Genomic DNA, 16,206 nt, shown 5'->3' with positions numbered 1-16,206 from the left:
AAAATACATTTATAACTCTTTGAGTAGGCCTATGATTTTCTTTCGATCTATTAGATTAATTAGAGAGTCAAGTTCCCCAGATGTAACGAAACCAACATATATAGTAAGTGTAAACACAATTTTTACAATTTTCTAATATATGGTCACAGATCTGGTTTAGCCATAGGCCTATTATATATGATGAGGCCTACAATTTAAATTAGACCAAATTTCAAAAATTGCTAGCTCATGCCGAATATTGACTTAATTGCCTGCGGGTTTCTCTTCGTATGTAAAATACATCTAGGACAATGGACAGTTGTGTCTAAAATCAGTTGTCTAACATTTAATGTACAAGATTTTATCTTCACTTGATCACATGCGATGTCCATCCTGGATCTTTGCTGGGGGCATCTTTTAAGCTGGGTCAGTACAACTGTGTCAACAAATGGGTGATAAAATGATAAATGATAGAAAACATTTATCAGTTAATGTTTAACACTATACTGTTATTGCCTAAGGGCTGTTGTCACTTCTTGCTTTTTGATAGTCAATTGTCTTTCACACTTACGGGACCATTAATTGTTATCCATATTTTACAAAGAACACTTGCGATAAAAATTATTGACTTCACAAAATTTTAGTTTATAATTTTTAACGAGAACAGCAGAAACTGCGAAAGTATGGTACGAAACAAAAAATGCATCCTGTAAAGAGTGATGAAACTTAGAATAACCACAGAGCTATAAAAATAAATTATTTGTGTATAAATATTTTTTATAGATCTACTTCTTAAAATTTGGCCTACTGCAGTATAGGCTAAACGAGATTTTTTAAATTTCTTCTTGTCTTCTTGGGGGGAGGGGACATGTGTTCGTCACCAGATTTACATTTTGCATCACTTTTATAGAAATTTGGAAATCATGAATGAATAAAATGCAAACTTGTAGTGATTCAGAGTAGATCTAATTGCATAGCTTTAGATATTATTGTAGGCTATAGTGTAGATGTGTGTTTAACTAGATCTAGGTAAAAAGAAGAGAGAAGTAAAAAAAATCAGGCTTTCAAAAATAGTCAACAATAAAACCTATTTTCGTAATATCCATTTAAAAATCAAAATGGGTCGGTTCGATCCAGTTCAAACCAGATAAGATTTTATCACGCATCAGTGATCGAGTACAGATCACGTGTATGATCTTTGAAACAGGCTTTAACCAACTGGAGCGTGAGAAACATTAGTCAAAACGAATCCATTTGATTGGCTAGAATCATCACGTGAATAACGGACCCGCCAAATCTGAAAGGCGTGATGGGATTTATTTACGTTTGAGCACAGGTGAAATTGTTGATAATTTTCAAGTATTGTGAAGGATTTTAATTACTTTTATGTTGGATTCAGTTACTTTGTGATGCCAAAATGGCTCTTTGTAAACCTAAGAGTGGATTAAAGCGAAAACCTTTCATGAAAAGAAGAGAAGAGAACTTGATTCGGACTTTAAATTTTCAAGATTCTGATGACGGAAGCGGCCATGATGAAGATTCAATTTCAGGGTCAAGCCCCTTGTGGTCACCTGAGCGTAAACATTTGTCAAACAGACACGATGAGTCTCCAGAATTTCTGGAACTTGATATTCCAGAATGTGCAATGATTTCAAGTCCTAAATCGACGAGGAGATTTACGAGGCGGAGGCGATTTTCGCCCTCACATTTTGGTTTGGAGGAGGTTGAGGAAGAGGCACAGCAGGTTCCTGGATCTGAAGTTTTGAGCCCCTGTGATGGAGATATGTCACCACCACATAGAAAATTACGTGCTTTAAGACTTTTTGATACTCCCCATACACCAAAATCTTTGTTAGAAAAGGCGAGACGTCGAAGACCCACTGGTGACAAACCTAGAATCGCTGTTGACAGACCGCAAGCAAATGTTAACCCATTCACCCCAAGTCCACAGACAGATCAGAATGATTCAGGTTACTGTGGCAGTGGCAAGAGGAGTCGATCAGAGTTGGAAAGGTACTGTATATTTGCTTTTTTGTTCAAGAAATCATAGACACATTCTTTTTTCATTATTCAAGACTTACTTGCTTGGCATATTTAAAATCGCTATGGTATAGTACATTTATGGCAAACTGGGACCAGTAGAAATACTAAAACACGATCAATTCAGCTATCATAATGCGATGACTAATTCGCTTTTGACAGTAGATTGATAAGTCGCCTCTCTTAAGTCAGTGGGTGTAATGGGTCCTCTATGATTGTCTGATCATCAAAAGCTAATTTATTTGTATATTTCAGGAGTATCCTGGATGAATCCATGGAAGATGAGGTTGATGGAGATATGCCAGCAGCTAAAGTAAGAAATCTGTTTACTTTGATCCAGTGTTAGTTGCTATATAGTCAAGAACTGAGCAAGAGGTTACCAAATTCAATCTTGTGAAAGTAAAATATAAATGTAGCTTCAGTGGCTTTAAATTTTATTGTGTGTTTGGTTGATTAACAAGAAGACCCAATCCTGTCGGATGTTGTGATGTCAATAGAAAATTCACTTTTTAAACAATTCCAGTATGTTTTATTTAGTTGACCTGTAAAGCATTTTGCAGTTAATTTCATGAAATTTGATCAAGAAATATTAAATAACGAAAGTTTCAAATGACCTCCCATTTTCTAGCACTTGCTGTGACGTCTCTAAGCTTTTAAGTACAAAAATGCGCTGACATATAATCAGTGCACTAAAGACAAAATAGACAAACTGAACCTTAATCACTGACAGAAGTAGATGCTGCCAATTGTTTATAGACTAGATGTATCACTGACTGCTTATCTGGAGCTGTATTATGTCGCTTTTATGTAAAATCTCAACATGTGATCAAATTAACAACTGCTATATGTCTGTTGAACTTGTTGCATGAAATATTTGACTGTACATCTTTTCAATGATTATTTCATAATCTTTCTGAGAAAATGAAACAAGAAACCATGTCTAAAATGTTAAAAAAAAAATAAAATAGCATTTTCTGTAGAGTATTTGTGTTTATCATTTACTTACTCTGTTTCACTGATTTATGTTGTATTGTCTCTAAACTGTGAAAGTCATTATTTGTATTTAGGCACTTTCAGAAGTTCTTTATCATAAGTGATTGTCTGTTCTTCGAAGTGTTTGTTAAATTGTACTTGTCTTCTACATAAATCTTTGTAACCATTGCAGCATTGCCGAATCTGTATTTACAGCTAAAGGTGACAAAACATTTCGTAAAGACCTTGAATTAAACTACGATTAATCATTAACATACAAAAAATTTTTTTTACAGAAATTAGCGCTACATGAGATCAACACATCTCGATACAATGAAGAATTCCATGAAGTGTGCAAACTAGGTGATGGTGCTTTCGGAAGTGTATATAAATGTGTACATAGGTTAGATGGCTGTACCTATGCTATAAAGAAGTCAAAAACTCCTGTAGCAGGAAGTGTTTATGAGTAAGTATAACTTTAAAGTTTTCATATTTATTCAGCTATTATTTTAGGTCACTGGCCTGTAACAAGCATCCCAGGTGATGCACTGGCGATGCATCAAACTTAACGTAAAGCGAAAATTGCAAATTGTTAAATATTACACATTCACATTCTTTTTGCTAAATTAAAGATATCAATAACCAGATTCATCAAAGTCAGTTATTTAACTATTAGAAATTGCCATGAGTTCAGTGTTTTCTGAATATTGTTTTATACTTTGCCAACTGTCATTGCCACATAAAATGATTTGAAGCAGTTGAAGCTGAATTTTCTCTAAGTTAAAATACCTATTAAACTAAGAACTTGGTTTTAGTTGATGTTCATACAAATGGTTGACAGTTGTTCAGGGTAAAATAATTTTTACTAACCATATGAAAACTGCACAAACTTCTAACAGTTACAAAAGATGCAGTTGATTTTTAAGTAGCATTGGGCTTTTAAAAATATATCAGAAAGACCGAAAGATTAACAAAGCATAGATCAAATGTCCTTAAACATTAGAGAATTGTTTGTATTGCAGACGTAATGCCCTGAATGAAGTATACGCCCACGCTGTGCTAGGAAAACATCCCCATGTGGTTCGATACTATTCTGCCTGGGCAGAGGAAGATCATATGTATATACAGAATGAATATTGTAATGGTAAGTAACAGACAGAACTGTCATTTCAACTTCGTATAAACTTTATATTATAAAGTGTTAAGAATGGCTAGACAAACTAGAAATAATTTGTTTCTGTTTAAATGCTATTTGCGAATAAAAAACCAAAATGCATGTATACTCATATTGATAAATGCTTTGTTTGAAACAAGAAGTATCTCATGAATGTGAGTAGAAGATAGTGATCAGGATATTTTTATTTCAGGTGGAAGTTTAGCAGATTATGTTGAGGAACACAGACGGACAGGTGGACAGTTCACGGAACCAGAACTTGTACAGATTTTATATCAAGTGGCACAAGGTCTTCGATACATACATTCACAAAATCTTGTACACTTGGATATTAAACCTGGTATGTTTTCAATGCTTGTGTTACTCTGGATGTTTTAATGTTATATTTAGCTTCGTGTGCAGTTAATGAAGAATGGAGCGTACTTTGTAGGTATTACTGAGTTGTAAAATGGCTGCAGTAGCAATAAGTTAAGTTAGTTTCTCTTATTAGTAAGAGAGCATTTTGATTTACAAAAGTATAGTTTGAATAGGAAAGTGGCATGTTATAATGTAGACTGTATGGAGGGGCATCTGGGTGTCTTCCTTCATTGTAAAACTCTGGAATACTATACAAGTACGGTCATAAACTCAGCAACATGTTGCCATAGAGTAAATTCATTTCATGCCTTTACTAAGGTTGAAAACTATTTATAAAATGTATTGTACTTTGTATTGGTAGGTAACATATTCATTCATCGGAACCCGAAATTGTTACAGTCACCTGAGAGTGGTCTCGAGTCCTGTGAAGAAGAGGAGGAGTTTGAGGAAGCTGTAATATACAAAATTGGTGAGTTACAAATTTAATCCAGATCTCCCTATATATGCAGACCCTGAAGAGTTAGTTTTCAGTTTTGTTGTAACGCTTATTTGAATTACTGTACAATTTGCTTTCTGCAACCAGTATTTGAGTCATTTGAAGAAGTATGGTGCTGAGCTGTGGAGCTCTAACTTGATATTTCACTGGGAGATGGCTACCCAATGTTTGTTTTTTTTTTCTTCAGGAAATTAGGAAGAGAACCTGGCCTTAAAATATAGAAATTCATACTCCGTAATTGCTCCTATTTTGAGTAGTATCCTTGCCACAGCTGGGGAAAAATAAGTTTGTTTTCAGTTTGGAAGTGGCTTCTGATTTATATAAAGATCATGAAAAGCTCTGAAACCTCAACGACTTCCTATCTTCTCATTGCATGTAAAACCTCTCCTAGTGTTTTGTTCTGTCAAAAATGTGTCATACAGATGACATCAAATTGCTTTTATGAAGAGTTAGTATTATCATTAAAAGACATTATTTTTGATGTTCATTGTTGTACTGCATTTTAGGTGACCTTGGCCTTGTGACATCTGTATCAAACCCAAGTGTTGAAGATGGTGATTGTCGATACCTAGCAAGTGAAATCCTTGCGGAGAATTATGATCATCTAACCAAAGCCGACATTTTCTCCCTGGGACTAACTATATTTGAACTGGTAATTTATATTATTTCTACTTTCATGTTAGTCTGTTTTTGCAAATTCTTGTAACTATTTTAAGTACTTGCAGTATTAGCAAGTATATTAAACCCCACTTGATATAACGAATCGTATTGTACGAAAATCGAGCTATTTTGCTGGTATTCGTCCAGATAAACATGTTGTACTGATAGTAATGTTAAATTTGATCACAAGATCTAGTGCTAGAATCTGTAAAATGGTAACATTTTATCCTCAAAAATAAATAGTTAATCAATCAGAAGGCATGTTTGATAATTTGAAACATTTTGCAGGGTGGGGGCAGTGAGTTGCCGAAGAACGGAGATGAGTGGCATGCAATCAGACGAGGGGAGCTGCCGGACTTGCCTCACTACTCGCAGCAGCTAAATGACCTACTTAAGGTATGCAATTTAAAAAATCCCAGCTTATATCTGCTTTTTGACAATTGAAGGATTTTAAATTGTTGTTTTGAAGCCATTTTTGACTTGGAGATTTCACACTATTGATCAGTTAGTAACGAAGCGTTCATTTAGGGTGAATCACAGTGTTCACGGAAGACCCTGAATATTCACAGGACAGTCGGTCTGGTAAACATGATTTTTTTTACAGGACTGGATAATACCAGACCGAATTATTTTTAATAAATTTGATATCTGATCTTTAAAACTGATATTTATACATAGTCTATATAGACAGCATTACACAAATTAGAATCTACATCCTTTTAGTTTATTTCCACATATTAATTGAAACAGATTTCAGACATTAAGTTTTCAGGCTGTAAAAAGTCTCCCAGTTCTTGGATTCAGTGTTGTTATATTTTCTGGTCCTTTTGGACCATGGAGTCCATTCAACATATATGTGTAATAGATTTAGAGTCCCGCTTAAGCCGTTGCTAGGAGGCTTGAGAGATGTTGCACATTCCATTACCTCTTGCGAACAGACTCAGTTGAAACGAGTCTGCTGTTATTCTTCTTGGTTGCATGTTTTGCTTCCTAAGGATCTTTTTACAGATTTTATTCATATTCATTTGCTATATCATTGCTGTCTTTTCCCCCACAAGTCTATTGTTTGCACCGAGTCACGTTGATGTTGACATATAAAGAGAAAGATGACCTCGGAATTTCTGGAAATTCCCGTCTGGTTCCCGCGTACATAAATCGAGTACCATCCACGATTAGTAAACATCCAATGACAACGCGAGTTCTTAGAATTGTCGTGAGGGGTTTCCACTGTTTCTATTTGAAGTACCAATGAAACAAGCGCTTACTAAAATATAGTTTGACATCAGTTTCTCGGGATTCCATGTTACAATTTAATGAGAAGAAAGTCAAACTTTCGTGAAATCGTGGAGAACTTTCTTCTTATTTTATCATATTGACCTGCAATTTTTATCGGACACTCTGTCTTGTGAACTTGATATATCACACCGGACCGGATCAAAATTTGCCGGAAATGTCTGACGGCTTTCGCGACCTCTGGAATCAAAAATGTCATAATGTACTTATAATCTCATTGTCACATATAGACAGTAAAGAAGTTAAATTTCCATTACAGTAGTAGGAATTGATTTTATTACATTCAAAATCTCTTTTCCAATATAAGTATTGCGTTAATTTGATAGCTAGTAATATCAAATGCTAACTTAAACCACCATTTTGGCATGGTGCTAATTACATCTGTATGAATACAACTAGAAGGGATAATGTGGAATCCAGAACAAAATAAAAATAAAAAAATGACCAATTGCTGTGCTTTTTTCAATGGTGAAGTGACCCTATTTGAACTGAGAAGAAGCACTTGTGTTGAAATTTTAGCTGCGTGACAGTCTCTCTGTTAAAAGTGTAAAAAAACGGGTTTTCAACCCTGAGAAGAACTGTTACTACTAAAGTTCAGTTACATTAAACATACGAGTTTCCTCAAAGATCTGTGGTTTCTATCTAAAGATCATTACCATTGAGACCCAACCCAGCTTGGATATAACCAAAATGTACAGTTGTTTTACTAAGTAAAATGTAACACATAAATACATCAAAGAAGATACATACTGTGCTTTTACTGAGGGAAAGTATTGAAAGCAAATCAAAAGATATGAGCCACGCCATGTGAAAATCAACATAGTGGTTTTGCGACCAGCATGGATCCAGACCAGCCTGCTTATCCGCACAGCCTGGTCAGGATCCATGCTGTTTGCTTTCAAACCCTATTGGAATTTGAGAAACTGTTAGCGAACAGCATGGATCCTGACAAGACTGCGCAGATGCGCAAGCTGGTCTGGATCCATGCTGGTCGCAAAACACTGTTGTTTTTCACATGGCGTGGCTCATATGTTCGGAGAGTATCAGTTCAAAAATGAGTGGTTGCTAAGACAATGCTAAAGCTCTAGTGAATATTTCAATAACTATATTTCAGTGTATGGTTAATGCAGACCCCAGAGAGCGTCCCACAGCCTTAGCTGTTTCCCAGCACCAAGCACTGTCCCTTCAGGGGAAGAAATCACGAGCTCAGTTGAAGAAGGAGTTAAATGAAGAGCGTTTCAAGAATCAGTTGTTATCACAGTAAGTTGTTTTAAATGCAGGAAAGGTTATATAGGTTGTCTGTAGGATTTTTAAGTCTGAAAAAAAAAAGAAAACTTCTTGACTGTATACTAGGTTAACAATTGATAGATTTTCATGAAATTTAACTAAAATGTAGTCCGCTGTATGATGACTCGCATAATAATGTAATCCAGTGATTGATCATCATGAAATTTACACTAAAGGGTGGTAATGCATGCACATCTCTTCAGTAACTCAAGTTATTTCCCTTTAATTGTTTAAACCACACAACAAGGCAACCTGTGGATGGATGCTCATGAAACTTAATACTAGTATAGATAACTGTAGGGCAGTGGTGCATGTGCAACTTTGGTCAGGATCTCTATAGTAACTGTAAGGTTATTGCCATTTTATTGTTACATCTTTCAAAATTTAGTCCCCCTCATTCACAGATTCATTGAATTTGCTTGTGGAATCTAGAGTTAGAAAGCAAGTTTGTCACTTGCAGTTGTAATTGTTAAGACAATTAGAAAATGTTATTAGTAATTGCTGAAACACATCATTGTGTCATCATCAGTGTGGTGCAATTTCTTTCCAGTTGCACATTATTTTGGCTAAAAATGAAGCCCTAATGTTGCTTTGCTGGAAAAAGTCACTTTTATAACAAACTTTTATTTCTTTACAGGAAACTGGTGGAAGCAACTAAATGTTTAACACAGAATGTGCCAAATTCCAAGTTTGTGTTGCCAAGACTGACAATTGGCAACCCAAGGTTGCTTGGCAACAAGATGAAGAGAAGTATGAGCTTGTCGGCATTCTGACAACATCCGCAACATGTGATAGTCGCAACAGTATTTTTAGAACTTGACAGTGATTTATTTGAAAATGAGAATGAAAAATTTATTAATATAGGGCATTTGTTGTTTGAAATCAAATCTGGGCATTTAATTTCTTTATGAAAGTTTAAATTTTTTTGAAACAAAAAACAAATCATGCTGTTGAAGAATTCAGTAAAACCATGTAATTATTGGTCTATTGTGAAAATTTTCCATGTTGTCTACCTGTGTTCCAAAATTAATCTAAATCTGGCGGTTGGATTTGTTTTGAAACAAGTTTGGTGTGCATCATGGAATGAACAAAAAAATAGCAAAAACAGATAGTATATGTTGCTAGAAAAAAGTTGTGATAATAGGTGGTTAGATGTGGTGATATCTGTGATCTTGTGCTGCATTAGAAATTTCTTACATTGTAAATAGACAAAATATATTCTGTATATATCAGTCCCATATTTTTCAGTGTTTTAAGTCAGTAACGGGATGTGATTTTCAGTTTTGTAAGTTTTTTATTTCTACAATAGATTTTTTTAAATTCTTAAAAAATTTAAGCTTTGACTGTTTGAATTTTACAATTTTAAGACTCCACTGGGTCCTCATGTTTCCTGTTGTTTTTTTATCGGCAGTTAGTTTTTTTCTGAAAGTACATTGCACTTTTTCAGTCAAAATTAAACATTTGCAGAGGCACTTGTTGAGAATGTTTGAAACTTTCCAATCCTAATCAGCAAATCTTAACCTATTTGAAAAATTAAAACAAAAAATCCTCCTTTAAGAATATGCTTTCTTCAGGGCGCAGTTGCAAGTCTAATACTGTGAAGCAAATACAGGCTACAAAATAAGAAACGTCTTAACTACTGGCTTAAAATGTTGATAAAATTTATTTATGGGACTTTGGTGCTTACAAAATGTGTTCACAAAATTGTGTGCTAGCTTGTTTGATACTGTAGTGAGGTTTGAATTAAAATAATAGATATAGGAACAAAATCTGCATTGGTGAAGGGCTTCACGGCTTGAAATTGGTGATTTCTTCTGCCTATATGCAACTGAATTCAAATGTTGACGTAATGGAATTGTTATAGAATTTTAAATGTTATTTTTGAATTTAAAATTTTGTTACATTTTAAAATTGTAATTATTTTAAATTTTTTGAGAGATTTTTCTTTTCATAAGTTTTGATGTTGTAACAGTAGTTTTTATCAGAAAGATTGAGAGATATTTTGTTTGAGAGCTGGTCTTGTGTGCATGTTTTATCAATACTAGTTATTTCATATTTTATAACAATAAAATATCTTCGAAACAAGTTTCTTGTGATAAAATGGAAAGAAGTCTTGTCAGTTTTACTCTTAAGATACTAGATTTTAAGCTCAACTTCATGAAGTATGAGGAGCTATCCTACTTGACACAGCCTTCAACACCTTGTTTAAAGTTTTGATTTACTTCATCTCAGTCTCTAATACTACTAAATGGATTTGATTCAAACTTGAAATAATTGTTACTCATCGTCACCCACATCACATGAAACATGGACTGACAACAGAATATCACGAGTTATGCACCCTTTCTTCTTAAATTTCTGGCTAATTTTCATGCACTTTCACAATGTCTCTGTTATTTCTGAATGCTCCACATCGTCAGTCACATAGAACACAAGGTCCAAAACTCTTTTTGATGCATTTCATGAATTATGCCTCCGTTTAGGTTAGAATTTCAGTTTAAACTTGTGGTGCACCTTAACTTTATCTAGGCTTTTAAATGGATTTGAATTAAACTTGAAATGATGTTCCACATCATCACTGACATCATATGACATAAAGTATAATACTCTGGTGGAAATAATTCATGAATTATGTCCCTTTTGTACTTTGGAACTTTTATTATTATATTGATAAATTTTACTTTCTCTTGTTATTACTCTGATTAAAGAGATTTGAATCAAACTGTTGTCCAACGTCACTATCCAAACATGTGGCATTAATTACACAAGTGATAGCTTGTTTCTTCAGATACTTGTATGCCTTTTTTCATGATTCAGCATCGAAATGGTCTAGTGTGATGTCTCCTCTTACAACTCTAGTTTGTTCAATTTACGATTTAACCAACACTTCCTCCAAACTCTAAAGTAAACAAATGTTAGGGGCGAGGAGCAGTGACTCCTTAAAGAACCAGTAACATAATTAATTAGCAGGTTAAGAGAGTTTGTTAATATATTCGGTGTGTGTGTGTGATATTTAATTGAATATGTATTTATCATATATTATTGTAATATGAAAGTTACACTTATTTTTGTCCTACAGTAATAATTTTCTCCATAACGTACAATTTTAGAAAAGAAATTCCAGTTGTAAAGAAATGCTACTTTATTTCTTCTCAATTTTTCATCATTCTTAATTCTGTATAGGTAGTCTCGTATTTTAGTAATGTTTGAAAATAGAGCTAGTTTTCATAATTTTTTGCAAAGATCCGTGTTTCACTTAACATTAGTATGTTATTTGAAATAATTTTGTAAATATTTTATGATGAAGTTTTTTTGCACATTTTCAAGCATTACTGTTTCAGCCCATAACCAAATAGTAATTTTTGTTTGTAATTTACAGAACCTGGTTGTTTTACAAAATCATGCAGACATGTTTTACTTACGTTTTGATTTTACTTACCAAAAGCTATAAAAATCATGCCTTTAAATTTATCAGTATATTGTTATTTGTACAACGTAAATTAACAAAAAAAATTGTGTGAAGTGCTTCCAGGCCATTTTCAGGAAGTTGTACGAGTTTTCATCCGGCCGCAAGGCTTCCAGTCTCCCATGATTGAAGATAGTACATATAAAGTCATTTATCCTCCACCTTTAGCTCATGTGGGGAAATAGTGTGGATACATGTTTGGAATAGGTCTCCCTGCCTTTAATTCATGTGGGGAAGTTGTCGGTGTACTTGCAGGGAACAGGTTAATACTGGTAACAAGTATAAGAACACTGGAAAGGTTAACTCACTTCAGTTTGTTAATAATTGTAATATTTTTCAAAAAACTGTGTTACATAAAACATGGTATTTTTATTATGCTGAAGTGTAAACAAGGCATGGAATTTGAACATTAATACTTTGAATATAACTGGTCGTTCTAAAGTTGCTTAGTATGGCATTATTTGTCAGAAATGAACAGTGTGTCATGTTGTTTTATGTTAGTATTATATGTATTATTGCTACCTACTATTTGCCACATGTTTGTGCAGTTTTTAGTATTTGATACTTCAAGTATGACATGTTATCAGTGCTTTTAATAATTTTATACGAGTGTACAGATGGAGATGTATTAACAAATTACATGTGTAATGTGATATTCCCAGTGTGCATGGAATTTATGCCGTATGTTGGATAGAAAATTATGTAAATAAAGGTATTCTAATAAATATAATTGTTCGTAAAAATAACACTCCAAAGGGCCATTTTTAGCTCGACTATTCATAGAATAGTGAGCTATTGCACTCGCCCATGCGTCGGCGTCGGCGTCTGCGTCCGCGTCCCGATTTTGGTTAAGGTTTTGTATGTAAGCTGGTATCTCAGTAACCACTTGTGGGAATGGATTGAAACTTCACACACTTATTGACTGTGACAAACTGACTTACATTGCACAGGTTCCATAACTCTATTTTGCTTTTTTACAAAATTATGCCCCTTTTTCGACTTAGAAATTTTTGGTTAAGGTTTTGTATGTAAGCTGGTAACTCAGTAACCACTTGTGGGAATGGATTGAAACTTCACACACTTATTCACTGTGATGAACTGATCTACATTGCACAGGTTCCATAACTCTATTTTGCTTTTTTACAAAATTATGCCCCCTTTTCGACTTAGAAATTTTTGGTTAAGGTTTTGTATGTAAGCTGGTATCTCAGTAGTTACTAATGGGAATGGATTGAAACTTCACATACTTGTTCACTATCATGATTTGACATGCACTAAGCAACTCTACTCTCTTTTTTTTCAAAATTATGCCCCTTTTTCGACTTAGCAGTTTTTGGTTAAATTTTTGTATGTAATCTGATATCTCAGTATCCACTAATTGGAATGGATTGAAACTTCACACACTTGTTCACTGTCATGATCTAACATGCACTGTGAAGGTCCCATAACTCTACTTGGCATTTTTACAAAATTATGCCCCTTTGACTTAGCACTTTTTTGTTAAGTTTTTGTATGTAAGCTGGTATCTCGGTATCCACAAATTGGAAAGGATTGAAACTTCACACACTTGTTCACTGTCATGATATGACATGCAGTACAGAGGTTCAATACCTCTACTTTGCATTTTACAAAATTATGCCCCTTTTTCAACTTGTATTCATTCAATTGACAAGGCTGTTGAATAGTCGAGCGTTGCTGTCCTCCGACAGCTCTTGTTTTGCTCAGCTGTTCAACTAGGGAGAGCTATTGCACTTGCCCATTTGTCTGTGTGGAATGGATTGAAACCTCGCACACATGTTGATACACTGACATGCAGTGCACAGGTTCTATAACTCTGTTTGGCATTTATATTGAAATTAATAGTTATTTTACTCCTTTTCCATCTTTGCAAATTCTAGTTATTATGTCTCCCACCACACAGTGGTGTGGGAAACATATTGATTTACTCCAGTCCGTGTGTCTGTCACAAAGCTTGTCCGCACTCGAACATTTCTCATCTGATCTTCACCAAACTTGAACAAAATGTTTTTTACCATAAGATCTCAGCCAAGTTCGATAACTAGGCAGATCGTCTCAGGCACTTGAATTATGGCCCTTGAATTACTGATTTGATCCACTCATCAAGACCATCTAAATGAGTCCATTCATCAACACCATCCAGAGAAACTAGTCATTTTTCATTGGGGCAGTTGTGGGAGACATGCGCTTTTCTCAAAAGCATCTCTAGTGTTTTTGTATGTCAGAAAGCTTGGAAACAATGATCACATATTACTGTCGGGAATTGATACTTTGTCACTACATCAATAACGAGCCTTTGCACAACACAGCTAAAAATAACTTTAAGGATGCCAGTCGTTTTCATAGTTGACCGATATAAGACGGACTTTCACATTATAATTTCATGATTAGTTGTATTATTGTGTTGTCATCGGCTACCTGTCTTTACTTTGTTGTTTTTCTGTTTATAAAAGAACTAAAACTATAGCCTCAATGTAAGCATCGTAAATTCCAAGCTTGGCTGCATACTGGTAATCAAGCAGAAACAGTTTTCTTTCTTTTTTTGTAACAGTAATCTTAACACCAGAGGTAGTATGCACATCAGTTTCAGAGAAAGCTATATATATATATGGTCAGAATAGCCCATTTCAAAAATTGACCTTAAAATGCCTTTAAATTTGCAACGAAATACCCGATATAGTATACCTTATATAAATAAGGGCCATAACTCAGATCTTCCTGAAGCAGTTTTGCCAAATCTTGTAGGGCAACATTCCCCAATTACTATTTATACATTATTACCATGTTTATACCCTTCAAACATATCCAAGATATGACTGGACATACAGAAAACAGAGAAAAAACAATGCAACATACGCAAGTACAAAGGGTCATAAATCTCTTTTTTTTCACACAGTCTGAAACTTGCAGGGCTGCATTTCTCTTCAGCAGTTAAACATTTCTTCCATGTGTTGCTTAAATTGTTTAAACCATGTTTGAGATGCAACTGAATGGAGAGAAAATGGACTATTTATGTACTATATATATGTTCAAAGGGCCTTAAGTCTTGACCTAAAGCAATCCAACTGAAACTTGCAGTGCCACATTTCTTATAGCATTTAACATTTCTAGCATGTTTAATTCATTTAAAATCCTACCAACAACCACTTCTGAGATGACTGGATGGACAAAAAATTGAATAAAAATTCAATAAAAGAAAGTCAGTTTTAGTACTGTAGGTCCGAGACTATGGAATGACATAAAAACATCTTTATGTATTAAAATATATTGTACAATGCCATTGAATATATACTTGTACATATTTAGGTGTTGAATCAGTGTCAATTTCTTCAAAGTTTATCCCTTGCTTTTTTTTAATTGCTCCAAGCAAAAAAAGTGGTGGGCAGGCGGATGGTTCTATTTTTGTTGAGCCCGCTTGCGGAAGCGAAGACATAGTTGTCTAAATGGCTGTTCGGTGTATGTGCGTGCATTCGGACCATAACTTTGACATGCATGGAGCAATCTTGTTTATATTTGGCATGAATGTTAACCTCATTGAGACGGAGTGTCATGCGCCAACCCCAGGTTCCTATCTCAAAGGTCAAGGTCACACAGGTCAAAGGTAAAATTCAAAAATGACTGTCCGGAGCATTTCTTTTTGATGCATAGAGGGATTTTGATGTAACTTGGCACAATTGTTCATCATCATGAGACAGAGTGTCATGCGCAAGATCCTAGAATTACTTTCCTTTGTTGTTACTATAAATAGCTTATATTCGTAACTTTTTTATTACTGGTTGTAAGGAACAATCAAGACCACTTTTCTGTAGTACAACATGCATGTTACATCAAATTTTCAGATGTATTTTAACCTATCTCTACTGGTGAGGAGTTTTGTGTGGACTTAGAATTTTTATTTTTTTTTAAGATTTACGTCCCTTTGTTGTTACGTTAAATAACTTATATTGTAACTTTTTGCAATCTCTTTTATTTGGCACAAATGTTTTCCGCAATGAGACAAGGAGTGTCATGTGCATCTGCTAGTCCTTTTGACAGCTGGTGGACTCGACATGTTGCCCATGGGCATCTAGTTGTTTGTTTTGGGTTTAAAGCCGTTTTTCAACAGTATTTCAGAACCTGTTCTCTGCAAGTAACTGCCAACTTCCCCACATGAATCATGAAAGGTGGAGGACAATTGATTTCAAACACAATGTCTTTTATTAAATCATCATGGAGAACATACGCCCAGCCGGGGATCGAACTCGGGACCCCGCGATCCTTGCGCAAGATCCTAGAATTACTTCCCTTTGTTGTTACTATAGATAGCTTATATTCGTAACTTTTTTATTACTGGTTGTAAGGAACAATCAAGACCACTTTTCTGTAGTACAACATGCATGTTACATCCAATTTTCAGGTGTATTTTAACCTATCCTTACTGGTGAGGAGTTTTGTGTGGACTTAGAATTTTTATTTTTTTTTAAG

General features: G+C 34.5%; 1 protein-coding gene across 1 annotated transcript; it reads left to right on the top strand.

Annotated features, from left to right (window-relative positions):
* Positions 1-1,274: 1,274 nt before the first annotated feature.
* Positions 1,275-12,466, top strand: LOC123551694 (wee1-like protein kinase 1-B). Its single transcript, XM_045340801.2, has 10 exons — positions 1,275-1,992; positions 2,275-2,332; positions 3,288-3,457; positions 4,014-4,135; positions 4,359-4,505; positions 4,884-4,991; positions 5,525-5,670; positions 5,967-6,074; positions 8,086-8,231; positions 8,896-12,466. The coding sequence occupies exons 1-10, from the start codon at positions 1,397-1,399 to the stop codon at positions 9,029-9,031; spliced, it is 1,737 nt and encodes a 578-aa protein (XP_045196736.1). The 5' UTR covers positions 1,275-1,396; the 3' UTR covers positions 9,032-12,466.
* The last annotated feature ends 3,740 nt before the right edge of the window (positions 12,467-16,206 follow it).

The sequence above is a fragment of the Mercenaria mercenaria genome, chromosome 4 (assembly GCF_021730395.1).
Source record: "Mercenaria mercenaria strain notata chromosome 4, MADL_Memer_1, whole genome shotgun sequence".
Lineage (NCBI taxonomy): Eukaryota > Metazoa > Mollusca > Bivalvia > Venerida > Veneridae > Mercenaria > Mercenaria mercenaria.
Note: the sequence above shows the minus strand (reverse complement) of the source record. Positions and strands in the feature narration are given on the sequence as shown.

Coding starts and splice junctions, on each gene's coding strand:
- LOC123551694 (XM_045340801.2), top strand. CDS start 1,397: ATGGCTCTTTGTAAACCTAAGAGTGGATTAAAGCGAAAACCTTTCATG. Junction 4,506..4,883: donor ACACTTGGATATTAAACCTG/GTATGTTTTCAA, acceptor TTGTATTGGTAG/GTAACATATTCATTCATCGG. Junction 6,075..8,085: donor AGCTAAATGACCTACTTAAG/GTATGCAATTTA, acceptor ACTATATTTCAG/TGTATGGTTAATGCAGACCC.